The 27,229-nt window shown below is 38.2% G+C and overlaps 2 protein-coding genes across 12 annotated transcripts in view; one reads left to right on the top strand and one right to left on the bottom strand.

Annotated features, from left to right (window-relative positions):
* Positions 1-5,313, bottom strand: part of LOC121485162 (RNA/RNP complex-1-interacting phosphatase-like) — a 48,783-nt gene extending 43,470 nt beyond the window's left edge. For 7 of the 10 annotated variants that reach the window (XM_041745232.1, XM_041745233.1, XM_041745240.1 and 4 more), the window contains exon 1: positions 5,178-5,313. In XM_041745232.1, coding sequence (XP_041601166.1) covers positions 5,178-5,206 — 29 coding nt within the window. In that variant the 5' untranslated portion in view covers positions 5,207-5,313. Of the gene's footprint in view, positions 1-4,894; positions 5,030-5,177 lie in introns of those variants that run through there. The other 3 variants (XM_041745237.1, XM_041745238.1, XM_041745239.1) reach the window with 2 other exon arrangements.
* A 234-nt stretch (positions 5,314-5,547) lies between these two features.
* Positions 5,548-27,229, top strand: part of CC2D2B (coiled-coil and C2 domain containing 2B) — a 109,442-nt gene continuing 87,760 nt past the window's right edge. The window contains exons 1-8 of one of the 2 annotated variants that reach the window (XM_041745230.1): positions 5,556-5,601; positions 12,045-12,096; positions 13,345-13,421; positions 13,779-13,856; positions 15,909-15,992; positions 19,829-20,027; positions 20,332-20,468; positions 20,571-20,699. In XM_041745230.1, coding sequence (XP_041601164.1) covers positions 12,045-12,096; positions 13,345-13,421; positions 13,779-13,856; positions 15,909-15,992; positions 19,829-20,027; positions 20,332-20,468; positions 20,571-20,699 — 756 coding nt within the window. In that variant the 5' untranslated portion in view covers positions 5,556-5,601. Of the gene's footprint in view, positions 5,609-12,044; positions 12,097-13,344; positions 13,422-13,778; positions 13,857-15,908; positions 15,993-19,828; positions 21,446-27,229 lie in introns of those variants that run through there. The other variant, XM_041745231.1, reaches the window with a different exon arrangement.

The following is a 27,229-nucleotide window of genomic DNA, read 5'->3' as shown; positions in this document are numbered from 1 at the left end:
TGAGACAGGAGAGAAGGATATCTGCTGTTAAAGTTAAGTTGGGCTGGTGGTCACTGTCGCAAATTCATTTCTGAGACTTGATTTCCTCTGAAAAAGCAAAACGAGCTGCTGAGAGTACAAGGTCAAAGGTGGGATAGAAGGCTTAAGGTTAGAATAGGAGCTCTGAGTGGAAAAGGAAAAGAAAGGCTGATCTCTATTATGGACCATGATATAGCTGTCATTACAATAATCCAGTTTTGTGATTTTCAGTACTAGAACTTGATTATCTTTAGATATGAGTTGAAAAAGCAAATGACTAAACTGAACTAGAGCGAAAAGCAAAAGTAGGGAATGACAAAAAACAAGGACATTTTATTTCTTCTTCTTATATATATATTATTTTAGACAAGGAAATTTTAGATACTGGTGTGAATAATAAACCAAGCAGTGTGATTAGACAAGAAAGAAAGTTAATCTATGTAGAGGCTGATGATAATAAAATAGTAGTCAAGGGGCAGGGCCTTTATGAGGTCACATTAAATATAGAAAAATAAGAAAGAAGGAGAGATGAATAAACAAAGATGAGAGGACAAGGCTGGAGTGTAGGATTTTTAATATGGAATAGTCTTAGACATTCAGGTCCCACAGACAGTCATTTCAGGTGCTGGAACTGTGTGATACACATGACTGCCTTAATCCCACGATGATCTTATAGGACTTGAGTAATGAACGCTGAGTTGGGTGCTAAATTCATTAATAAAAGTGAGTGAGTGACCAGGGAGCCGATAAATGATGGTGAAGAGGAAGGTAGATGGTAATTAGATGAGGGTTTCTATTGTTTTACAAGGGCAGGATGGAGGGGCCTAGCAACGGCAATGAGGAGATGGAGCATATCAATGCCCTCTGAGGTATGTGGGGCATGACTTCCAGTGTTGAGATGCTAGAAAAAAAGTGACCTTATGGGAGAGTCAGGTTCCAAATATCAGAAGGAAGATGTTCTGTAAGAAGATAGATAGGGATAGGGGTGTCTGGATGGCTTTGAGTTAAGCATCTGCCCTGGGCTCAGGACACGATCGCAGGGTCCTGGGATCAAGCCCCACATCGGGCTCCCTGCTCAGTAGGATGTCTGCCTCTCCCTTTCCATCTGCCTCTCAACCAGCTGATGCTTTCTCTTGCACTTTCTCTCTCAAATAAATAAATAAAATCTTTAAAAAAAGATGGGTATAAAGAGGAGTTTATTTACATCACATAGGGGGTATCCAGAGAAAGAGTTAATATCTCTGGAAGAAGGTTGACAATCAGATGATCAACAGAGAAACTATGGGGATAAGGCTTTAAGAAATGATCAGTGTGATTACCAAGTATGATGGAAACTAGAAGAAGGGTGGGATTTACTGATCTCTGATAAATAAAACTCTTATAATACTGTTTCGGTATCAGGTTTCCAGAGACACTAGGACTTTATTTGGTTGCTGAGGTTAAACAGTGTTAGTTTTATTGACTACATTATTAAAAGGTAAAAAGGACTTCAAGAAACTCAGGCAATCAATGAATCTCAGAATAAAAAGATTAATGATGTTTATACTCATCTGTCATTAATATGGACTTTCAGAAAAAAAAATTAAAGCTTACAATCTCATGAGAAACTCACAAATTTCATTCCATGAAGAACGAAAGAAATAGTATGGAACGTAAGGCAGTATTTTGATCTCTAGATGGTATGTTTATAAAATACTGCTTGAAAAATACAAATCTGTTCTGAATATTTACATTATACAGTGAGGTTGCAGCTTAAATTCATCCAACGTTTGGCAAGAATCAATATGACAGTACTGTGCTACCAATTTTAGACCTCAAAGACTTTCTTTCATCCCCATACAGAGCTATAGCTGTCCTCATGGCAGACCCTCTGGTTTTGTGATAGAAAAGCTCTAAAATATGGGCAAACGAGTGGAGGAAAACATAGTATGATAGGACTAAGGATTCCAAATTATTTTGAGTATGAATATAATGGAATGAGGAGTAAAAATCCTCAGTGTGATTATTCTGTCACAATATATATAATACCTATTAAGATTCATATAGCAAGGAACAGAATTTTACTTGGAAAAAAACTGGATCCAAAGTATAATCATCAGGAACTGACCTTCTAACAGAGGGAAATTTCTCAAAGAAAAAAATAATAAGGCAGACAGCTTAATAAAAGAGTATTCCATTCTTCAAAAAAAGACAGGGACACCTGGGTGGCTCAGTCAGTTAAGCATCTCCCTTCCACTTAGGTCATGATATCAGGGTCCTGAGATCAAGCGCTGGGTTGGGCTCCCTGCTCCACAGGGAGTCTGCTTCTCCCTCTCCCTCTGCCTCTTCCCCTGCTTGTGCTCTCTCTCTCTCTCAAATAAATAAATAAAATCTTAAAAAAAAAAAAAAGAGTATTGCATCAGAACAAGTGAAGAGGACATTTTTTAAAAACTCATTAAAATACTGCATAATTTAAAGGGGCAATTGTACATTTTTTAATTCTTGTTTTTAAAGATTTATTTATTTATTTTAGAGGGCGGGGGAGAAGCACAGGGAGAAAGAAGATCTCAAGCAAACTCGCAACTAGTTCATTTAGAGGCTTTAGAATCTACAAAGCATTTTTCCTATTTCACAGTCACATTTTACCATAATCCCAGGTGGGCAGTAGGACAGGGTATATACTATGATCACTCAGGCTACTCAGATGACAAAACTGCAACTCATGAAGTTAAGGGACTATAGGGAGATCTGAAGTGGTGTCATTTTCTGAGGCTCACATTATGGAAGGTAACCAGGCTTTTTAACAAAATAGTCCTTCATAGCACTGCCTGGCAACATTCAATCGGATGTTTTATTCTGGAAACAAGTAATATACTGAACTAAGTTCCTTCCTCTCATTTACCCTTTACAGCCAGAGTTACAGATTCAAATGCCAGGCTGGTTGACATACCTAAGTAAAACATGGCCCAAATAAAGAAATGATAAAATAATAAAAAGTCAACCAATGCTAAGTCTCAGTGCTGTGGAGGCTAAAGAGGGATGGGAAACTGGAGAGGCTTACTCTTCATAGAGAAGACAGCTGCAAATCATTTATTATTGCCATGTACAGATCTGGTTTCCTAAATCCGATTTTTCAAGAAATCTAGATTTTCATGTGAAAGGTCCAGACATTTAAAGAACAGCAACCTAAAAAAAGAAAAAAAGAAAAAAAGAAGAAGAAGAAGAAGAAGAAGAAGAAGAAGAAGAAGAAGAAGAACTGAAGCAAACACTTTGGCAAGTAAGATTTAGATGAGTAGTCAGTGAGATATCTGCTGGACGAATACTATTTTCCTTTAAACTTGAAAATATTTAAGGTTGGGGCACCTGGGTAGCTCAGTGGTTGAGTGTCTGCCTTTGGCTCAGGGCATGACCCTTGGGTCCTGGGGACCAAGTCCTGCATCAGGCTCCCTAAAGGAGGCCTGCTTCTCCCTCTGCCTGTGTGTCTGCCTCTCTCTGTGTGTCTCATGAATAAATAAATAAAATCTTAAAAAAAGTAAATATTTAAGGTTGATTTTTTTAACCCCCCCCCCCCCCAGATTTTACTTATTTATTCATGAGAGATACACAAAGAGGCAGAGACACAGGCAGAGGGAGAAGCAGGCTCCTCACAGGGAGCGGGATATGGGACTTTATCCCAGGACCAGGATCATGCCCTGAGCCAAAGTCAGACGTTCAACCAATGAGCCACTCCAGAGTCCCCCCCCCCCCTTTTTTTTTTTACCCCTCTCAATTAGATCTCAAGTCCTACACTACCTCATTTTAGCCTATTCATTCTTCGGGCATATATACTTTACAACACACATGAAAGGGTAGTTATAACAATACATGTCAGTAAATACACATCATTTGTATTTTTAAAAACAGTACCCCTGCTGAGGCACCTGGGTGGTTAAGCCCCTTAAGCTACCCACTGTTGATTTCTGCTCAGGTCATTATCTCAAGATCATGATCTCAGGGTCCTGAGATGGAGCCCTCCATGTGGCTCCGAGCTCAGCGGAGAGTCAGCTTGAGATTTTCTCCTCCCTCTCCTTCTGCCCTTCCCCCACACCCCTCTCTAAAATAAATACTTAAATCTTAAGAACAAACAAACAACAAAACAACAACAACAAAACCCCAAAACCCCACCCACTTGTCCTGTATAATAATTCGAGAAATTAGGTGAATTTAAGGAACAGCACAGATTACCTGTTACTTGCATATGCACTCCTATTCTACATAACCTATAACATTGCTATTTAAGGAAAAAGTATTGACTTTTTCCTTCTTTCACCACTACCGTTGCTCCTAAATTCTCACAGCAGAAGAGCCGTAGAAATTCAAGATGGGAGACCCATGAAGGATTTTATTCAGAATTACAAGCCGGCCAAAGGATTTCGAGGCCTGGACACACCTAGCGGTAGGCAGTCACTTCAGACGATAATGCGGGCAGCAACGAGTTCTAGGTCTACGTCTGCCACAACGTACCGACGTACCCCGGGACGTGCTCTCTCCCCTTCCACATCGCCCCTTTCCCGTATACACAAGGCCGTGGCAAGCTTCAGCCGCCTCCGAGTTCCCCCGGAACCCCAGCGCCTAGCACGACGCCCGCGGCACAGAGCCGCGGGGAAACTCGGCGGGACGTGTGGACGGACGCGAGCCTCTCTCCTCACCAGCAGGTTTCCTCACCTCATCCCTCCGCCAGTCTCCCAGGACAAGTTTCAAAACACAGAACATTGTGTACTTAACTCGTTATTTTAACTCGGGGTGAGTCGCTGGGAAAAGAAAATAACGTAAGCTGTTTCCGTTTATTAAGCAAAGATGACCCAACACGAGCGCGCAGGTCCTGCATGCCCTGATTCAACGCGTTTAAAGGTATTACCTGGGTTATACTCCCAGCAAGCGCCGGAAAGAAAACGAACCCCTGGCACCTGATGCCACCTCCCAAGACGACTGAAGTCCAAGAAGCCCTCCTCTCCCGGCGCGGCGGCGGAGGGGAGTGCCCGGGGTGCCCGGGGTGCCCGGGGGTGCCCGGGGTGCCCGGGGGTGCCCGGAGCGCCCGCAGCGCCCCTCCGCGCCGCCCGCCGGCAGGGGAGCGCAGGGGCCGGCAGGGGAGCGCAGGGCGCCGCTGGACCGCGGACAGCCGGCTCGCGGCCGGTGCTCACCCGTTGGGGATGCTGTTCTTCTTCACCATGATGCCAGAGGTGCGGGGCTTCCACGCGCCCGGACACGCCGCTCAGGCCGCCTCCAGAACAGAGCACTCGGGCTCACAACCCAGACGCCGGGTGAGCAGAGCGGCTCTTCTTTTGAAGTCCAAGAAGCCCTCTTCTCCCAGCCCGGGGCGGGAGTGACAGACTCCGACGCCTCAGCTCGAGTCCCAGTCCCGGGGGCCGGGGAACAGACGTAGCGCACCGAAGATTCCCGAAGGCGCACGCTCCGCGCTCGCAGGGACCCCTCCGGCTCAGGGGCCGCATCGCGCATGCTCCGGGACCGCCTTGACGTCAATCCCCGAGGAGGGAGCGCTCCGCGGGCGGCGGGCGCGGTGCCGAGAAGCCTTGCGGGGCGGTTGGTGACCTCTCCGAATCCACGGTAAATGGTGCGTCCTTCCTTAACTGCTCGTAAATAGCAAGAGTGCACTGCCCTCCAGGTGAATGTTATGCTGCCTGGTAAAGCCCCCAGCCTTCCCTGTCACCCACCCCGGTATCTTGGCCGGTTGCAGCCCTGCCCTGTGCACTAACCCAGAGGTAGGTAGCCCCCTGTAGCCAGACCAGGCCCGCACAGGCCGCTGGGACTTGTAGTCCCCAGAACCTGGTCCACCGTCCGTCCCATTTTACAGCATTCCGGAGTCGTGCTTGATTTGCGTTAACACCCAAGACCATGTTATTTATTGGTGCCATTTTGTGCTGAACGTCCTGATAGGGTTGGTGGAGGGTAGATGAGTTCGCACCCCAGCTCTTGTCTTCCCTTTAGGGTAGGCAGAAAGGTGAACTTGCAAAGCAGGATGTATTGAGCGAAAATTACAATCACGATGCCTTTGGAGATCACACAAGGGTCAGAGGCAGAAAAACATTTCCTGGGAGATGTGGCGTTTGTATCAGGCTTTGAGACGTGTAGGGTTAGAGGAAAGTTGCAAACGTCGAAGGATGGATGTGGCAAGGAGTGTGAAGGAAGGTGATCAGGCTATAGTCAAGGTTTTATGTTCGAGAGTGCTGAGCACGACCTAGGTTGGGAAGTTGACACGGCCGTCTCTTGGCCTCATCTTCAGCAGGAAGGGCCTCATTTTGACTTTCTCTCCAGTTGAGATTCTGACTATAGACACTGAGATATATTGTCAAGTTTATATAAAAGTCTACATCACCGGACTTACCTGTGTCCAGTTTTTGGACATTATTGGCCATGTTGTTCTATGAATTAATACATTTTTATGAATCCTGTAATTAACTTGGTAGTGGCACAATTACATTTCATTGTGTGTTAGATATAAACTTTAAAAATATACCGCAGCTTTTGTAACCTCTTGGCATTTATCAATCTTTATGCACCTAAGGCCCCAAGGGAAGTGAACCCAAATCTTTCTTGACCTATAAGAACAGGTTATGGTGAGTTGAGGACTTAGTTCTATGTATGATGGATGATTTAGTTTTGATGCCTTTCAAAGAATTATATATAAATTCACAGAAAATCGTTTGTCAGGCCACTTGTTCCTAGTTTGTTTGTTTTTTTAAGAAGATAAGATTATAGTTAACAAAAAAGTATTCATTTTCAAATTTGTGAGATGACAAAACACTTGGAGTCACGATGCTTTCTGTAAAATATTGTGAAATAATGCTATTATATTTACCTAATGGTAGAATTTCTTTTCGTTAAATTCCACCTTTTCTATACCTTAGTACCACTATATATGCCATATATTTAATAAATTTAGATTTTTTTCAAAATGTTAGCAATTGCCTTAATTTTACCATAACTTTGAACAAGACTAAATTTTTTGTATAGTATCACAATGCAAATCAAAGAAGTCTGGAAAAGCATGCTTTGAGAAACACTGCTTGCTATAATGGAGTTCAGAAAGGACTGGTCATACTATGTGATAATAAATGAGCTAAAATAAAGATAAAGTTGGATTTAGGACTGAATTCCTAAGGAAGGAAGGAATGTGGATTGAAGCATTTGGAAAGATTTCCAAGAGCTGGGAGAAAGCTAAAAGAAAAACAAATTTCTAGTTAGTTCATAATTAACCAAAGAAATGTTACCAAATATCAGAACGTGCATATTGTGACCATTCCACATACTAGAGATTTTTCTGTAATTTTATTCTGCTAAAACTCCTGACACCAAATGGCATGTGACAGAGTTAACCAAGGTGATTGAATGTTAAATTTACACACAACATAAAATTTCATTACAGGAATCACCATAGTGATAAAGGCAAAACTGGGTAAATTTGTAGAACCCAGAGATTTCTGAATGCTAAGCAAGAGGCAAACATTTACACACATAAATTGCCTTATCTTTGCTATGGATCAGAAAGGCTGAATGAACTACTTGACTTTAATTCTTAGGTTTTGATTATGAACCTCCAGGTCATCCGATACAAAAATAGCTAATCCTCAATTTCTTTACCCTTTAGAAAGACCTTTAACGGGCAGCCTGGGTGGTTCAGCGGTTTAGTGCCGCCTTTGGCAGGGGTGTGATCCTGGAGACCCGTGATCCAGTCCCACATCGGGCTCCCTGCATGGAGCCTGCTTGTCCCTCTGCCTGTGTCTCTGCCTCTCTCTCTCTCTCTCTGTTTCTCATGAATAAATAAAATTTTAAAAGAAGACCTTTAACTATAAGAATTATAAATTAACAATAACCTTGAATAGAAGATTAGGTTTAACTGTTGGAGCCAGTTTTTCAATAAAAAGAATAGAATTGCTGTTAGAAGGTGAAAGTCTGAGTTACAATTTTTCCTTACTTCTGCAAGATTTTCAGAAAAGCAAATTCAGGGGCACCTAGGTGGCTCAGTCGGTTAAGATCCTGGGGTCATGGGATCCAGTCCCAAGTCCAGCTCCCTGTTCAGCCCAGAGCTTGCTTCTCCCTCTCCCTGTGCCTGCCACTCTGCCTACTTGCATGTGCACTCTTTCTCTCTGTCAAATAAGTAAATAAAATCTCTAAAAAAAAAAAAAAGGAAATTAAATTTTTTTCTAGATCTTCAATTTTATTTATTTTGTTTTATTATTTTGTCTATAATCATTTGTTTATCTTGTATCATTTAGGGAATGATAAGTGAACCTGGTTAGAAACATTTCCAGATCTATAAAATAATATCTTGTTACAAATTTCTTATAGGATAATTTATTATAAAATAAAATTATAATAAAATTTATTATAATTTATCTATAGGATGTACTATCACTAATGTTTCCCCTAGTTTAGCCGATAAAATATACAGATGTAGGTATCAGTAAGCCAGGTATTGATTTGAAGTTTATTTAAGACATTCTTGCAGAAAGCAAAGTAACTTAAAAATTCTCTTTTCCTGACATCATATTCCTGTTTTGCCTAGTTTTGCTATGTTAGTAGGAAAGATTCTTAAAGATATTTTAAGGGGTCTTCTATCAATTTCCTAAATGTCTATTTATGGTTAAAGAAAGAATTTAGGCCTGATTTTCTTCTGTTCTGTACAGTATTTTTAATCATCTTCTGGATTTCTCACCTGAATGTCCCGTAAACATCCATTAGCAACATCCAAAAACTGAATTTATTGACCCCTACCCCAACTATGTTCCTACTTTGACAAAACTTGAAATGACACTACCTTGCAGTGACTCAAACCAAACACCTGGAGTCCTTGATTCTTCCCTCACTGTCCTCTACATCTAATTGTTCGTCTTGGAATCTTGTGATTTCTACCTTTTAAATGAAATTTTCTCCACCTTCCAGTCCCACTTCCGTTTCTGATCCGTTTTTGATCAGATCTCTAGCACCTCTCATTGGGACTATTATAATGGCCTCTTAATCAATCTCCATGCCTCTGTTGAATATCTCCAAGTTTAATCAGACATTTTTTCTCACTAAATTTTTGTATTTTTTGGAGGGTTCCCACATATTTTAATTGTAGTTATTCCTAGGTATTTCGAAAAGATTTTTGTTGTATTGCTATTATGAAACTGATTTTTTTCTATTATGTTTATATACAGGGAAGCTATTAACTTGCACATATAGTCCTCTTGATTCTGCCACCTAACTTTCTGATTGTGTCTAAACTTTGTGTGTGTGTGTCTAAACTTTTTGATTGTCGGGGATCCCTGGGTGTCTCAGTGGTTTAGCACCTGCCTTCGGCCCACGTTATGATCGCATGATCCTGGGGTCCTGGGATCGAGTCCTGCATCATCTCCCTGCAGGGAGCCTGCTTCTCCCTCTGCCTATGTCCCTGCCTCTCTCTCTCTCTGACTCTCATGAATAAATAAAAAAAATCTTAAAAAAAAAAAAGAAAGTAGAAATGAAAGAACCATCATGAAAAGGATTTCAAAGAAGATATGAAAGAAAAGGTATTAATGGAGTTTATAAGGATCTTGATTATACTAATAGCCCAATTATAAATGTAGGATAATCCTGAACAGTGTGATATATTTGGTTCTATATTTTAATCATATAGTTCACATTTTAAAAAATAGTAAGTTTAAGAATGAATTATAGTCTTTGATGTATTAGTTATGCAGGAGTATTAGAGATGGGTTGTTTATTAATCCCCTTATGTAAATATTAATTCATTTACCTGTTCTCTCAGCCAGCAGTCCATTTTCTGCTTTGTTAAAAAAAAAGAAGTTTTCCCTTTTTTTAGTCAGTGAACAAAACATTTACAGGGCCAATATCTATATGTCTTTTGGAGTAACTCCAGTTAAGACTCATATTTTATCCCTGCCTTCTAGATGGGGATGGCAAGTTATGAAGAACTGTGCAGAATCCTGGGAATGCTATGTGAAATTATTGGAAATTAAAGGGAGACCTCTATCAGTCACTTGCCAAGGTTATTTCCTCACACCTTTCCTCACACCAAGGATATTGCTGTCTCTTGATCAAGAATAGAATTAGGTGGGCAGCCCGGGTGGCTCAGTGGTTTAGCGCTGCCTTCAGCCCAGGGCGTGATCCTGGAGTCCCGGGATCGAGTCCCATGTCAGGCTCCCTGTGTGGAGCCTGCTTCTCCCTCTGCCTGTGTCTCTGTGTCTCTTATGCATAAATAAATACAATCTTAATTTTTAAAGAAAGAATAGAATTTGCTATTTTTAATAGTACTGAAGAAGGGATGCCTGGGTGATTCAGCGGTTGAGCATCTGCCTTTGGCTCGGTGTGATCCTGCGGTTCCCCGGATGAGTCCCACATCGGGCTCCCTGCATGGAGCCTGCTTCTCCCTCTGCCTGTGTCTCTGCCTCTTTCTCTGTGTCTCTCATAAATAAATAAAATCTTAAAACAATTTTTTAAAATAGTACTGAAGAAGATACTGAACATCTCTCATTCAGTAGTTCTTAAGTGTGATACAGGAAGCACTGGTAGATTTTGAAGTCCTTTCAGAAAATCTGTAGACTAGGCTCTTATTGTGATAATGTCTTTTACTTTAATTGTTATTTAAAGAGTCTTGGGACACCTGGGTGGCTCAGCGGGTGAGCATCTGCCTTCAGCCCAGGGTGTGATCCAAGAGTCTCAGGATCCAGCCCACATCGGGCTCCCTTCGTGGAGCCTGCTTCTCCCTCTGCCTGTGTCTCTGCCTCTCTCTCTCTCTCTCTCCCCATGTCTCCCATGAATAAACAAATTCTTAAAAATAAAAGTAAAAATTAAAAAAATAGTCTTTTGTTATTGTATTTCTTAAAATGAAAAACAAACTCATAATCTATATAGCTCTAAAAAAGAACTTAACGTTGCTAGTATGATTTAATTTCAGAATATTGAGGCTTAAAAAACTTAAAAGGAGCGGCGTCTGGGTGCCTCAGTCCATAAAGCATCTGTCTTTGGCTCAAGTCATGATCTCAGGGTCCTGGGATCCAGCCCCACATCAGGCTCTCTGCTCAGCGGGAACCTGCTTCTCCCTCTCACTCTCCCTCTATGCATGCTCCCTTGCTCTCACTCTCTCTCTCTCAAAGAAATAAAATCAAAAAATAAAAATAAAAAACTTAAAGAGAATAAATGTTCATTTGAACATACTGAGTTTTTTATAGTGGTAGGATATTCAATTAGAAATATGAGCAGGCAGCTAGAATAGGGTATTCAGGATAGCAGTAAGGTTGGAGACAGATTTGGGAAGCTCTGGGAATACATACACTCTACAAAGCCTTGGAATGTGCCCACATGTAAGATATGAAGAGAAGTGTGACCATTGAAGAACACAGGGAATAAGTCACCAGAGAAGTACAAGAGTAAAGAACAATGATACAGAAAGTTTTCAGAAAATAAAGGTGCCCAACATTATCAGATGCTACAGGGTAATCAAGTAATAACTAACAGGCGTAGAGTGTTGATTTCAAAGTGTTTTTATATGCCTGATCTTATATGGCCCTCCTAAAAGATATAAAGTTGGCAACATATGAACACTAAGAACTAACCATTGGATTTTATCATAAAAAGGTATTTTTTGGTATTACAGGGAGAAATTATTTAAAAATCAAATGTATTTAAAGAGTTCATACCAATTGATAAAGAGGTGAAATTTAAGAAAACAGGCAGAGGGTATGAACTGGCATTTTAAAGGTGATGGCTTGGGTGTCTAGGTGGCTTAGTTAAGCAACTACATTCAGCTTTGGTCATGATCCTAGGGTACTTGGATGGAGCCCCACATGGGGCTCTCTGCTCATCAGGGAGTCTGGATCTCTCTTCTCCCTCTCCCCTGCTTGTGCTCTCTCGAGCTTTCTTCTCTCTCAAATCAATAAATAAAAAATAAATAAAATCTTTAAAAAAAAAAATAAAGGTCATGACTTTCAAAGGGCTGATGAACATATGAAAAGATGTTTAATGCCAAAACAAAAAGGTGTAAGGTAACCCCCCCAACTTTTTTGCAGATGTCAGAAGATAACACTGCAGAAGAAAATGTAGACAAGCATCTCCAGAAAGGTTCTCAATAAGTATACCACAACTCTGATACTATTGGTTTCTATTTTTTAATGATGTAAATGACTAATCTTATCCTAAGGTTTCAGCTGGGAACACAGGTTTCTTAAGAAATGAGTTCAAACAGAAACTAAACTTCCTAGATACAAGATGGACGTAAGAAAATACACAGTAGTAAAGTCAATACATGTAAAAAATCAAATTTTTTCTCTCCGTTCCTCAAACACCAGAAGCCCCTCGTGCTTGAGGCTGCATAAACTTACATACATAAAAACCTGCATCAGGAAGCTCCAGATCTCAGGGGGAAACATACATAAATATGGTTGAACCGTGGTTCATTTATCCACCAAATATTTATTGAGCTCTTACTTTGTGGTATCTGCCATTCTGAGTTCTAGGAGTAGAATATAAACAAACTAGTAATTTTAAAATTTACCATGGAATACTGTGGTTAAAAATGAAGATTCTCATTATCTATAGTGATTCAGCTTTATACTTATTCTTTATTTCCATTAGCCTCTATGCAACCTTTGAGTACTCAACGGAGAAGAAAAAGAAAAATGCAAGGCAGACTAACCAGTGGGCCCTCAATTTTCTACTGTACATAGGACTAACCAAACCCCTGTCTTTCTCAATCCATTTGGTGGATGAACAGAGAATAACATGTGGCTTGGAGTGCACACACTACCCTGGAACCTTTGTATTCTATGTTTCATATCCTTTGAGAGCTGGCAGAAATAGAGATTGACAATATTGTACTGATTTTTCAGAACTGACATAAGTAGTTAAAATGGGTACCTAGAGACTTATCTCTCTTCTTCCAGATTCATTTCTCTCTAGTTTAATCAGATTGAAGTAACTTGGCTTTATTATTTGTATACCCTGTGGAACAGTCTACATAGAATATAGCTGTTCTCATGCTTATTTGAGCTTGCTTTTTTTTTTTCTTTTTTTTGACTGACAATAAAGAAAGATCGTCTCCAATAGCTGAAAATATAGAAGGTAGGGGGGAAAGTTACAAGAAGAAGCAAATTTCAGTCCTGACTACTTAGTCCAGATTGGAATAAAGGGGAAAGAACAAAAGCCTTTGGTCTTGGGTTCTAAGCTCACATGGGGCAATGACCCAGTCTTTGTAATTGTCATGATCTTTAGAAATGCATGCAATTTAGCTATTTAATAAGCACTTTTGCCACTGTTGCTGTTTTATTATAAGAAAGTGTCATGAACTCTATTATATTGACTTCTTGATAGATTTAGATGCAGAAGAAAATCAAAATGTAATAGAAACGTTGAGAGGCAAAGTACGAGAGAAGCTAAAAAATGCTAAGGTAATGTTTCTTTCTTTTTCTTTCCTGTTTTCATATTTACTATTTATTGCAATATGTATTATAATAAACTTCTCTTTGTCAAAAAAAGATTGAAAATTCAGCCTTGATATAGTTCCTTAAATCCCAAAAGCTTCAAGTTCTTTCCCATCCTTTTTTTTTTTTCAAACCTAAAGCCCAGAAAAGTTGAGTTGGTCATGGTATTTATATATGACAACTTAAGGGAAAACATGTATATACTTGTTAAAAACTGAGAAATTTTGATTTTCATCCATTTTGGACAAAAGAGTTACAAGCACAATTATGTCTATATTTGTGAAGATTAAATTTTCCATGCCATTTACTTATGTTGTCTTTCAGATTAATCAAGGTGAAAAATCCTCAACTCAGCTACTCATTGATGATAATGTATATTACTGGCGTAAGGTAAATAACTTTGTTTACACTTTTTAAAACACCTTTATTGAAGTATACTTTATATAGCAAAAATTCCCTCATTTTAAGTGTATGATTTAATTATTCTAGTAAACTTACTATATGATGCATTCAACACTATAATCTGTTTTTGTCACTCCGCAAAGATCCCTCATGCCAATTTGCAGTCACTGTCTGTTCTTACCTGACATTATTTTTATCTTAAAAAAGTATAATAAAGGTACTCAATAAAAATTTGTTTAACAAAAAAAAAAAAAGTATAATAAAAGATACCCTGACTTACAGATTTTGTTTTACAATTCAATGTGTAATTACATATTTGAAACGCGAAATGACAAAACAACTTCCATTTGGGGGAACTATCTTACTTAGGGTGAAGGCTGCTGAGCCCCTTTAACCAAAAGATTCCAAGTAAAATGTCATAATTAGGACTGTTTTATTTCTCTCTAGTTTAACAGATAAGTAGCCTAGCTGCTAGGTGACTTCTGCCATCTACAGCAGATGACTTTCGTCTCAGAGTCCAGTGGCAAAGCTCCAGTGTCTTTATTTGCTAGCCCCAGGGAAAGAAGGAAAGAGCCAGATTTCTTACAGGAGAAGACCTGCAAACTGCACACATTATTTCCTCTAAAGGAATGTAGGGAAAATGTTTAGGTTCCCCACATTCCCCAAAAGTAGATTCTATTATTAGAGATGGGAGAAAAGACAATAATGAACAATTAGTCATTTCTGCCTTAAGCAATGATACTAATTCTACAAATTTTAAATAAAATGCAAGGATTTTTTTCAAACTCATCTTTGTCTCTGCCACAGTGCCCATCTTGAGTACTTAGTAAGAATTATTTTAATTAAATTTAAAAGTAAAAGCAGACTTAAAAGATGTGTGTGTACATGCTATTCAACAAATAAAAAAATGTGCCTAAATTGGATTTAATGTAACTGAATAATAAAACGTTGGAAGCTTGTCAAAGTCGGTCCATTGAGTATCAAAAGAGGTGAAAAATAAGAGAAATTGGCTTCTCAGACTCTCTCATACCGACTGCTAGATAGGAATATCTGCTTAGGAAGTTGAGGATTTAGCAAGTGGTTTTTTGATGAGCAGAGATGAAGGGAGATAAGGTATATACTGACAATTTAGATATGTTGCATTGTTGCAGGGTGAATGACTTTTAAGGTGGCAGCTAAATTATAGGTACAAACAAGATAAGTTTTGTATTTTATATATTTAAATTTCTTCGATTTCTAGTAACTATGAGTTTTATTCTTTGTTATAGAATTAATTTCTTCCCAAATCTCCCTAAAAACAGTTCATTTTAATATGTGTGTGAGAGAAGTGGTATGTGATTTACATTTAAAAGATGCAGACTTGGGGCACCTCGGTGGCTCAGTCAGTTAAGCATCTGCCTTCCGCTCAGATCTTGATCTCAGAGTTCTGGGATTGAGCCCTGCATCAGGCTGCTGCTCCTCCCTCTCCCTCTGCCTGCCATTCTCTCTACTTGTGCGTTCATGTGCTCACTTGCTCTCTCTGTCTCTCTATATCAAATAAATAAATCTAAAAAAAAAATCAGACTTGACCGTACCAAAAAATGAAAGCTTATTTGTCAGCAAATTTATGACTAAGGATATGCCACTTTTAATAGTTTTAACTATTTATAATGACAAAAGACTGTAGATTGGCTGGGATGGTACTTGTGTGTGATCGTGCACATACATGAAAGCACCCAAAAACAGGGAGAGAAAAGAAGAATTTGCCTGGGGCCCTCATTTTGATCAAACTCTAAGGTAATACTCTTAATGCTCTAACTAGAGTGAAGAGATAGTTTGGGAGGCAGAAGATTTGGGCTCTACTTTATTCTATTTCTTATTGCAGTTACCAGAACTTTCAAAATAAATCCTAAATAAAAAATAATGAACCAGATAGACTCTTGCTGCTCCTTGCTTGTGAATAAGATGACAGTTACTGTTTACCATATTACAGAAAAGTATTTCTTCCACTAATCAGCAGAAAAAATACTGATTTCCCCCCTAAATACTGGTTTCCTGTTGTTTAATCCACAGACTGAAGTCTCATTGGATGAAGGTCTTTTGTTTTTCATGTCAAGTGGTGAAGAGGGCTCAACTTTGGACTGCTACTCAGAGCAGGTTGGATTTCTTCCCCTTCCTCTCATGTTTTAGGCAAATTAGCTCTTTATTAAAGATATAGGATGAAATACTTGGATGGGAGATGAAACTTTTATTATCAAGACACCTTCTTTTTGAATTAAGAATCAGTTCAAAATAATATTTCCAAACATTTTTTGAGTACTTAATGTTCTGCGCCATGTTATACTAAATTTTTAATATGGATTACATTATTCAATACTCACTTAATAATCATATGAGGCAGGCGTTATTAGAATGTTTCCTTTTTGATGAGGAAGCTTAGACATAGAGGGTGAAATATCAGTAGAGCTGGAAGCACTGGCTGTCAGCTGAAAAGCCTGTGTTTTCTTCTCTGTTCTCCAAAACCTCCATTACTCTCCATAGCTTCCTCATTCTTCACCCCTCCCAGTCGGATCCCAGATGCTTCTAATTTCCAGCAATTCATCCCAGTGTCTCCCAAACTCCTCAGCCCTCTGTTACTCCCTGATGATCCTCTCTTCCCATACCAGTCAGTCTCATGGGTCTTCCCCATCTCTTGACCAGCCATCTGCCTTCTCACCCTGTCTGCTCTCTTGTGTTCTTCTACACGTTCCCCAGTTCCTCTCTGCCTTCAGTCTTTGCACCGTTTCCTTGGTTTCCTCCCCCAGTATTACTATGTCCTGGAGTTCTACCCAGTGTCTTCTGATGTAGCTCAGCACTGTCTAATCCCTCGGGCCTCCTAAGTCTCTCTTGAACACCCATTTCCGTTATGATTTACTTCCCAGTCCCTTCTATCCCTCTCTCTTTGCATCCTGCCCCAGTCCTTTCATTCCTTCTTTGTTATTGTTGGTTTTTCTACAATAAAAAGAGCTTCATCTTTTAAAAGTTTTAAGAAACTATGTACATTATTTTTTTAAGTGCAGAAAACCATATGGAAGAAACTAAAAATCATGTGAAATCCCTCTGCTCTGAGATGAACCACTATCATTTTTCACACCTTTATCAATGTTCATGTCCAGACTTGCACATACATAGACTTTTATTTGAATAGAATCATATTTGTAAATGGCAATTCCATTTTTCCAGGTGCTCAGCCAAACCTTGGTGTCTTGCTTATATCCTCTTTTACTAACAGACTTCAAATCCAACTTATCACAAATTCTGTTGGTTACCTTCAAAGTATTCCAGAATCTGACCCACTTTTCCCACCTCCACTGGTACCACCCTCGTCTAAGCCACCATACCTCTCATCTGGATCATTGCCAATGTCTTCCTCTTTTCACAGTCTGCTTTCTATATCATGCAGTGTTCAGAGTGATCCTGTTAAAATCTGAGACAGACCATTCTTTTACTTACACCTTGTAATTGTTTCCTATCTCACTGAAAATAAAAGCAAAAGTCCTCCAAAGCCTATATGTCCTGTCCCCTTGGTACCTCTCCAACCTCATTTCTTACTACTTTGCCCCTCACCCACCCAACTCCAGCCAGATTGGCCTCCTTCCTATCCTTACAGCATTCTCCTGTCTCAAGGACATTGTACCTTTTATTTGTCTAGAAAGCTCTTCCCATATCCTCATGCACGCGCGCTCGCGTTCTCTCTCTCTTGCTCTCTTTCTCTCCCCCTTTGGATCTCTGTTCAAATGACACATCATTTAGGATACTGTATCTGACAACCCTGTCTACAATAGTGCCCTCCACCCACCTAGCCTGTATTCTCTGTCCTCTTATCTTGTTTTTTTTTTCTTCAACACATTTCTTACCACCCAACATATATTTCTCTATCTATTTGTTTTATTTTCTTGCTGAAACATATTAGGCACTCAATGAATATTCCAATGAATATTGAATAAATGAGTTTCAAACATGTGCATGCTCTGCCAAGTCATCTAACCTCGTGAAGTCTCACAATATGGGTTAAAGAATGAGATTTTCTGGGTAAATAAGAGAAAGTCCACCCAGCAGATTCCAGGGTCAGTTGCTGTGGTTATGGCTGCTTTTCCTTCTCAGAGGGCAGGCATGAGAGAAATTAGGCAAGGCAAATAGGCTACTTAAGGCTTTAGTAAGTCAGGTTTAGATAGATGCAGGTTGTTTAGAGGTGTTGTCTTCAAAAGCCATTGCCCTGTGCCTGGTGACTTTGAGGTCCATAGGAAACTACTGCTCTCATCACAGGGAAGAGAAAGTCATTGTTTGGGAGACTGAGTTTCTTCCTGTTGGGAGAAAGGGGAGTCCTAGTCCCAGATATGTTGTCTGGGCAGCCCAGAGTGAGGTCCAAAGTTATTTTCTGACAGTTCTACTTATTACACCACAATTAACAAGGCATGTTCCTGTGGCATGGGGAGGGAGAGGTAATATCTCTTTTTTACCACACAAGCTCAGGTGTATCCATCTAGAGTTATGAATGGAAAGTTAGGTGGATGCCTTCTGACCTCATACTCCCTGTCACACAGTACCTAACAGCACAGACACTGCTCTGCTGTTAGCTGCATAGTAAAGACCAGGAAGGAGAACAGCTAGCCTTAGAAAAAGTGAGGAATAATCGGTCAGATGGGGCTTATATTGGTTGAAACCACAGTTTGTCTCAGGCTAAAAATATAGGTCAACTGAATAGGGTAAGATTTATAAAAGAGACCTGTTTGGTTATAAATAAAAGGCTGGGATCCAAGACGAGGGCTGACATACTCAGCCATCAGTCCTTAGCTCTGAAGGTAGGATGAAAGCCCACACCAGGGATGTTGTCAGGGGTGCTTGATAATAGGAGCTCCTGGTAGAACAAAGAGCCCCTTTTTTGTAGGTGATTGGCATCTTCAGAGATCCCCCCAAATCTTGCTTCTAGATGTCAATGTCATACCTGGTTTGAATTCTGGAAAAGATGCCACAAGGTTTTTGAATGTAAAATAATTTTTTGATTTCATGATGGGGAGAGAAGAGGAATATGATGTTGTGATGACTTGATATGAACCTAGGTGTTGATTAACTATGTTAATTCCTTAATTTTGTCAGAGCTGGTCAAAGCTATGTAAGGTTCTCTATTCAAAGGAATTCTGTGATTATTTTTTTAATTTAATAATTTATCTTCAAGTGTATGTTTTGGAAAATTGAGGGCTTTTATTTGCATGACTCACACACTTTCTGTGTCCTTCTGTTTTTCAATATATGTAGATTTCAAATTAGACAAGTAAAGTTATCCAAAATAAATTGGTGATTTTTTTGTGTGTGAAGAGGTTCATATAAAATTTCTGATCCTGATATAAAAATATGCATTTTTATATTTAGTAATACACCTATCTAGATACCTGTGTTTGGATTGTTTGTAGTTTTTATAGTATCTATCATATTTCAGAATTTCACTATAATCATTATGCCATAGACTTCTATGTTGAATATTTTCTTTTTTTTTTTTCTTTTCAATACCATCCAGAAACTAGCATGATTGTTCCATATCATTTTAGAAAACATTGCTTTCTGAATGGTGAAAAAAGAGTGGTTTAAGACTGCGTGCCCTAGTGTCTTTGGACTTTGCCTTACACTGTGAATTCTCAGTAGTTGAAATATCATAGTCCAATATCTCAGGGCATTTTCCATGGAAGAGGAGGGGCTTGAATTCTAGTTCTATTTCAGTACTCCTGCATTGTGAATTGCAAAGAAAGGTTTTAGAAAAATCATTCTGTGTACTATTAAGCCATAAATGAGTTCTATGTTCAATGAAATTTTATTATAACAGTTTAAACTTAAACTCTAACTTAGGTGGCTTGGCTCAGAAAGACAATTCCCAGCAAGGTCCCAATACATCTCACTTATCTATATATTAATCACTTGGGACAGCATGCTTACTTATTTTTCTTTTTGGCATTCAACAGAGATCAATAAATGATAGTTACTCCAAGCATTTTTCACTTGGTGATCACTTACAAACTTTTGCTGAAGGCCAAGATGAAGATTTTATGGAGGAAGTCATTTTTCCAGATTTATTTGAAGTAAAAGCTGCTGAATATGAAGATGATCAAGAACAAATCAAAAAACAACAGGCATACATTTTTGTCCCAAGTAGTGCTCCAGGTAGAATTCTTTACAACAAAATGTTTAAATCATTAATAAATCATATTATAGAATAATAGTTGCTTTGTATGCTGGATAGATAAAATGTACTGATTTAATATTACATAAAGTTTTCTCTATTTGGTCTTTATGTCTTCTCTGACTTTAGGGAAATTGGTTAAAGGAACTCATTTCTGATACATATAAATTTAGATTTCCTGCTAAACTTCAGTGATAGAGTATATGTTACCTTTCTTTTTCTTGTTTGGTCAATACCAGTTTAACATTTTGGACTTCAAAGTAATATCTAGGTTTTATTGTTAAGTGGTCAACCAGCGTAAACTGCCAAAAGATATGATTCCACGCATTTTAGAAGATGAAGGATTCTATATTCAGAGAAAGCCACAAATATATAAAAAGACCTGCAACAAAATGGAAAATCGCCTGCTTACTCTAGAAGAGGCAAGTGCACCAGCTAACAAGTTATACCATTTCATTGATAGTATGCGACATTTGTTTTTAGTGAAATATTTTATTATGATATTTCATGAATAATTTTGATAGGGAAGGTGTTGGTTTGAAGAAAGTGGAGAAATTATGTCATTACCTTCGCCCATTAGACAGTCATGGAATTTCAGGCTAAACACAAACAAGGGATCTTTAAATCCAGCGCTAAAGACCATATACAGAAAGGTAACCAACAACAGTTTATTTGTTATTATTATGAGAAGAATTCTTGTAATAACAATTATAAGTTATGTTTTTGTGCTATTAATTCACCCTGTAAAATAATAGTAAATCTAGTAATATAATGGCAAAACTATGATGAAATGTGAAATAGCCATTTTGTTTTCGAAGAATGTTCAGTGATATGGGGAAATACTTAAATTACAAAGTGAAAAGAGCAGAATGCAAAGGTATAATATCCTAATTTTATAAAAACAGATAACGAATGAATTTATCAATAAATGAATAAGTACATAAATGTGTAGATACATTAAAAGATTGGAAAAATATATCAAAGTTAATAATTATCACTGGATAATAGGATATAGAACTATTTTAATTTTCTTCTTTATTTCTTTCTCCATTTTCTAAATTTCAAAAATGAATGTATGTTATACTCATAAGCAAAGAAACAAATTTTATATGTATTCTAAGACATTATGAAAATTAGCAGTCCATTAACCTAACAAGAAGAAATATTTAGACAGAAATAGATGGACATTACATCATATGATATAATAAGCACTAGGTATTATATGCAACTAATGAATTATTGGACTCTACATCTAAAACTAATGATGCAGTATATGTTGGCTAATTGAATTTAAAAAGAAATAGTTATATTTAAACGCTGGTTTGAAAAATTTAAATCGGAACTATGTATAAAAACTCAATTTCCCATTCACTTTCCTTAACTGTTCCATATATAAGAAATATGGAAAAAAAAATTAAAAAAAAAAAAAGAAAAAAAAGAAATATGGCTGTAAGTGGATATAAAGTGGAAAAAATATCCACTAAAAACACTTAATAGGATGTTATTCTTTATTCCCTCTGTTGTTTTGAACCTGTGAGTTATTTATCCTCTCCCAGTAATTATATGCCTTCTGTAGTTAATGCTTTTTCTTTACAACTGTAGTTCTTGCATATTCCAATAGCAGGGACATATTAATAGCAAGGGCACTTATGAGGTTGATACCTCACAGCCTGAGAAAATGAGAGCTCTCCCTTACCTGAAGAGATTAATAGTTTTGAGAATCTCTTTGTCTTTCTGTAATACGTGAGCGTCTTTATATATGACATATGCTCTCTTTTCTTCCTTAGCTTCTATGTCTTGCCCAGAGAATTCAGGAAATTAAAATTTTTTTCTTATATTGTGATATGTTTTTCATATCTTTATACTGTTTATAAATTGTTTCAGGATCTTCTAAAAATATACCAACACTTTTTGCTGCTAAGAAAGCCTTTTATTATTTTACTATACAAAATGCCTTTAGGCTTTAATTAATTTTCCCACTTTTTAAATTACAGACATATACAGTTGTCTACCAGAACTTCTGATCATTTTATGAGCAAAATTGTACCCAACCCAAAGCAAAGAAACTCAATAATGAGAATGTATAATTAAGTCCTTGGTCTTTTAATTGTCTTTTTCTTCATACTCTTTACCTGATAATCCCAACTTAATGGCTTCTGCTACCATGTGCTTGCTGGTGACTCCCAAGCATGTATTTCCACAGACTTCTGATCCTCAGTTGCATATATAGAATCACTTTTAGAGAGCTCAATTTGGTGTCTTTTTTGTTTTGTTTTAAGATTCATTTATTTTAGATGGGGGAAGGAAGGGGAGAGGGAATCTCAAGCTGACTCCCCACTGCATGCAGAATCCAACTTGGGCCTCAGTTTTCGTGACCCTGAGATCATGAAGATCTGAGCCAAAACCAAGAGTTGAATGCTAAACCGACTGAGCCACCCAGGCACCCCTCAATCTGGTGTCTTAAGATCAGATCTCTAAAAGAGAATTGTCATTGCCTCTGATTGAGACAATTTTGCTGTGAAGCTAAGGAGTGTTAAGCTTAGGGTCCCTAACTTTGCAGAGGTCCCTTTCCAGGACTCTGAGAGGGATTTTAGCAATGTATTCACTTATCTTTATTTACAGAAATACAAACATATCAAGTATATTAGCTTGATGAATTTACACGAAGTCAACAAACCTGGGTAACCAGCATTGAGATCATTCCAGAAGACCCCCTCATGTCCTTTCTAGGAACTGTTTCCCCTCTAGGTAACTGCTATTATAACCTTACCACTGTAGATTATTCTTATCTGTTACTTTTGCCTGTTTTACATAAATGGAATAATAGAGTAGGTATTCTGTGTTGTTGCATGCAGCAATAATTTGCTTAATCTTCTTGCTATCTAGAACTCCATTGTATGAAATATATTTTTTCTTTTTCTCTTCTCTCAGGGAATTGTACAATATTAGTGTTATTTCTTAAACGTTCGGGAGAATTCACTGATGAATCCGTTTTGGCTTGAAAATTTATTTGTGGGAATATTTTTAATTATAGATACAGTTTCTTTAAGAATAAAAGATTGTCTAGTGGAAAGACGTCATGTGTTCATGGATTGGAAGACTTAATATCATTAAAATATCCATACTTCCCAAAGCAATCTACAAATTCAGTGCAATTTCAATCAAAATCCCAATGGTATTTTTCAACGAAATGGACAACCTTAAAACTCATAGGGAACCACAAAGGACCCTGAATAGCCAAAACAATCTTGATAAAGAAGAAGAAAGCTGGAGAGAATGGTATCGTTATCATAACGGTATAAGAATTTTCTATTTTCTTTCTCCCCAAAGTTCACTGATTTTGACAATATCCACGTAGAAGAGTACCTTTGTAGAAGTCTGCAAGTCCAGTGGAGAATTCTAGCACATCTCTGAAGTAAATAAAATAAATATATAAAATAAAAATCTGAAATGGAGTATATTTTGTTAGGTCTAGAGTTCTAGGTTGGATGTTATTTTGCTTTTAGCACTTTGAAAAGAGCTTTCCACTCTCTTTTGAATTGCATTGTTTCATTGAAAAGCCATCTCGTTTTTTTTTTTTAAGTATTTATTTATTTAGAGAGTGGGGAGAGGGGTAAGGAGAGAGGGAGGAGAGAATCTTAAGCAGGCTCTAATCCCTGAATGGAGCCTTACGTGGGGCTCGATCTCACGATCTTGGGATCCTGACCTGAGCTAAAATGAAGAGATGTTTAACTGATTGAGCCACCCTGGCACCCCTTAAACAGCTGTCTTAAAGTCTTATTTTGGTTTTCAGTTTTTCTATTTGGTGTTCAGTAATTTCCGGTATATGTTAAGATGTGGGATTTTTTTCAATATTTATTCTGCTTTGGGCTATTAGAGCTTCCTAAATGTAAGACTCCATGTCATCCATCAGTTTTAGAAAATTCTCTGCCATTTTCTTAGCAAATATTACTAATGCCTTAGTCTCCTCCTCTTTTTTGTTCTGGGACTTCAAGTACACATGTCCCTTGTGTCTTATTTTGCTTTTATTTTTTTTATTCTTGTCTTTTCTCTGATCTTTAGTCTGAGTATTTTTTATTTGATCTGTCTTCTAGTTCACTTATCTGATTTTCTGGTCTATTTTATCTCCTATTAAATCTTTTGAATGAATTCTTTCTCTTTATCCATTTCTTTTTTATTTGGAAAGATTTCTCCTTTTTCACCTTAGAAGAAAGAGTGGGGTGTTTCTTTGTTCTGGTGCTCCTTCTATTTTAGGCTTAATTTCTAAAATTTTTAATTTTTTGTCACTTTCTGTCACCTCATTTCTCAGTTTTTCTAATTCTGATTTATGTTCTTAAATGTCATAAAAACTTTCTTTTAGCTCATTCAAAAGTACATTTCTATTTTTATCTGTTTTTGGAGTTCTTTCTGTTGTACTTTGTGGGGATATTCTTTTACTGTATATTCATTTTTCTTATTTCTTTTTAAGATTTATTTATTTTAGAGAAAGAAAGCACAGGGGAGGGACAGAGTGGGATGGAGAGAGAGAGAATCTCAGGCAGACTCCCTGCTAATCAGAGAACTCGATTCAGGGCTCTATCCCATGACCCTAAGATCATAATCTGAGCTGAAAGCAGGAGTTGGACACTTAACCAACTGAGCCACCCAGGTGGTCCCTGATAGCTTTTCTGATGTCACAGAACTCTGTTGTTTTCGTGTAATGTTAAAAAATATATAGTGCCTGGATTTCTGAAATTTCTTGGCTGTATCTCCCTCCCCAGATATCTTTCTGTACCTTCACTTTCCTTAATCTCTGTGGTCCCTGGCTTTCTCAATTTTTATTTCACTCCTAGCAGTTTCTCTTTAATGTGAAGACTTGTCCTAAAAATTCTTAGGAAGTAGGTTCCTCTAAGCCCCTTTAGTCCTCACCAAAACTCCTTCCACTACTCCAACTCTAGTAGGAAGACAAAACCTCTTCCAGTTTTAGCTACTGTTTTTGAGTTGGCATGCTGCACTTTATGGTGAACAACTATTGACTCTTTGAGATTCTCTTGCTGTCGTTGCTTCTTTGTTTTCTTCCAGGAATCACCAATACTATGCGTGCCTTTTTTTACTGTTGATGGTTTGTCTCCATCTACTTGCATTTTGGGTTTCACAAGGGATTCTTAGAGATGTAGTTTTGTTATGGATCTTGTCCATGGATTTTTGGCTTTGCTATCTAGTTGCTCTGTTTAATGGTAGAGATTTGGGAGTATCTAAAACTATAATGCCACCATATTCCCAGAAACACTTGTCTAATGAATTCTTAATTTCAGATATTTTCAGTATATTTTTAGCCTTTTTTTTTAAAGATTTATTTATTTATGTATTTATTTATTTATTTTTTATGATAGACATAGAGAGAGAGAGAGAGAGAGAGAGAGAGAGAGAGAGGCAGAGACATAGGAAGAGGGAGAAGCAGGCTCCATGCCGGGAGCCCGACGTGGGACTCGATCCCGGGACTCCAGGATTGCGCCCCAGGCCAAAGGCAGGCGCTAAACCGCTGAGCCACCCAGGGATCCCCTTTTTAGTCTTTTTAAAAAATATATTATTTATTTATTTATTTGACAGAGTGAGAGAACACAAGCAAGGGAAGTGGAGTGGCAGAAGGTGAGAGAGAAGCAGGCCCCCTTCTGGGCAGGGAGCCCAACATGGGGCTCCATCCCAGGACACCAGGATCATGACCTGAGCCAAAGGCAAATGCTTAACTGACTGAGCCACCCTGAGACCCCTATTTTTATTTTTTATTTTTCTGAGGTACTTCATTTTTATTTCTTTATTTTTTTATTAAATTAATTTTTATTGGTGTTCAATTTACCAATATACAGAAAAACACCCAGTGCTCATCCCGTCAAGTGTCCCCCTCAGTGCCCATCACCCATTCCCCAGACCCCTATTTTTAGCTTTAAAATGTCCACTTAACATTTGATTCTTATGTATATATTCCAGCTTTCTCCTAGAATACACCATGTTTTCACTCTTATTTTTTAAGACACATTAATAATAGCCCCTTTATTTTTTTTTAATTTTTATTTATTTATGATAGTCACACAGAGAGAGAGAGAGAGGCAGAGACACAGGCAGAGGGAGAAGCAGGCTCCATGCACCGGGAGCCTGATGTGGGATTCGATCCCGGGTCTCCAGGATCGCGCCCTGGGCCAAAGGCAGGCGCCAAACCGCTGCGCCACCCAGGGATCCCAATAATAGCCCCTTTAAAGTCTGTACCTGGTAACTATAACATCTGGGTCCCTGTGAGTCTGTTTTTATTTTTTTTCTCTTCATTTTGCTTGTTTAAACTTGTCTTTTATTATGGTTGATGACTTTTTATTGCATTGCAAATATTTATGAAAAGTTATAAGAGCTCAAGAGGATATCTTCTTTCAGGAAGATTCTGTTGCTTGTTTTGTTAAGCATACTGAGGATAATATTTAATCCAATTTGGGACTTAACTCATTTCTGCTGGATTGTAGTTCTCTCAAGGCTCAATCTGTATTTATGTCTTCTATTTACCTAATCTCTTTCCTGCTTGACTGCAGAGTAGGGTTTCCTTCCTTCCTTTCTTTCATTCGTTTGTTTTTTCTTTTTTCTTTTAAATCAATTGCTAACATATCCAAATGCTTAGTGTATAGTAGACACTCAATGAGTGCTTATATATTTTTTTAAGATTTTATTTATTCATGAGAGACACACACACAGAGAGGCAGAGACACAGGCAGAGGGAGAAGCAGGCTCTATGCAGGGAACCCGATGTGGGACTCCATCACACCCTGGGCCAAAGGCGGACACCCAACCACGGAGCCACCAGGCGTCCCATTGAGTGCTTATATTATTTGTAATGCAACCTCAGTAGATGTAAACTTTTATGGTCCTAGTATACATTAGAAAAGACATCATTTGACTGGCATAATCTTAGAAAAGATTATTTTTTGCATGGTGCTCGTCATACCACATCTCTGCCCCATCCTAATTTTTAACACATGTACTGACATTTTATAAAGTCATAAATGAGTCCCCCTCCCCAAACACACATACACACCCAACATTGAAATATCTCTGTTTTCTCTAGTTTGGCTACTAAAAACCCATCTCCATTAAAAATAAAAAATAAAAGAATAAAAGAGGGAGGAGAGAAAATCCCTTGTTCTTTGCCATTATATGACATAAC

Source organism: Vulpes lagopus, chromosome 2, assembly GCF_018345385.1.
Source record: "Vulpes lagopus strain Blue_001 chromosome 2, ASM1834538v1, whole genome shotgun sequence".
Classification (NCBI taxonomy): Eukaryota; Metazoa; Chordata; class Mammalia; order Carnivora; family Canidae; genus Vulpes; species Vulpes lagopus.
The sequence above is the reverse complement of the archived record's forward strand: the minus strand, read 5'-3'. Positions and strand labels throughout refer to the sequence as shown.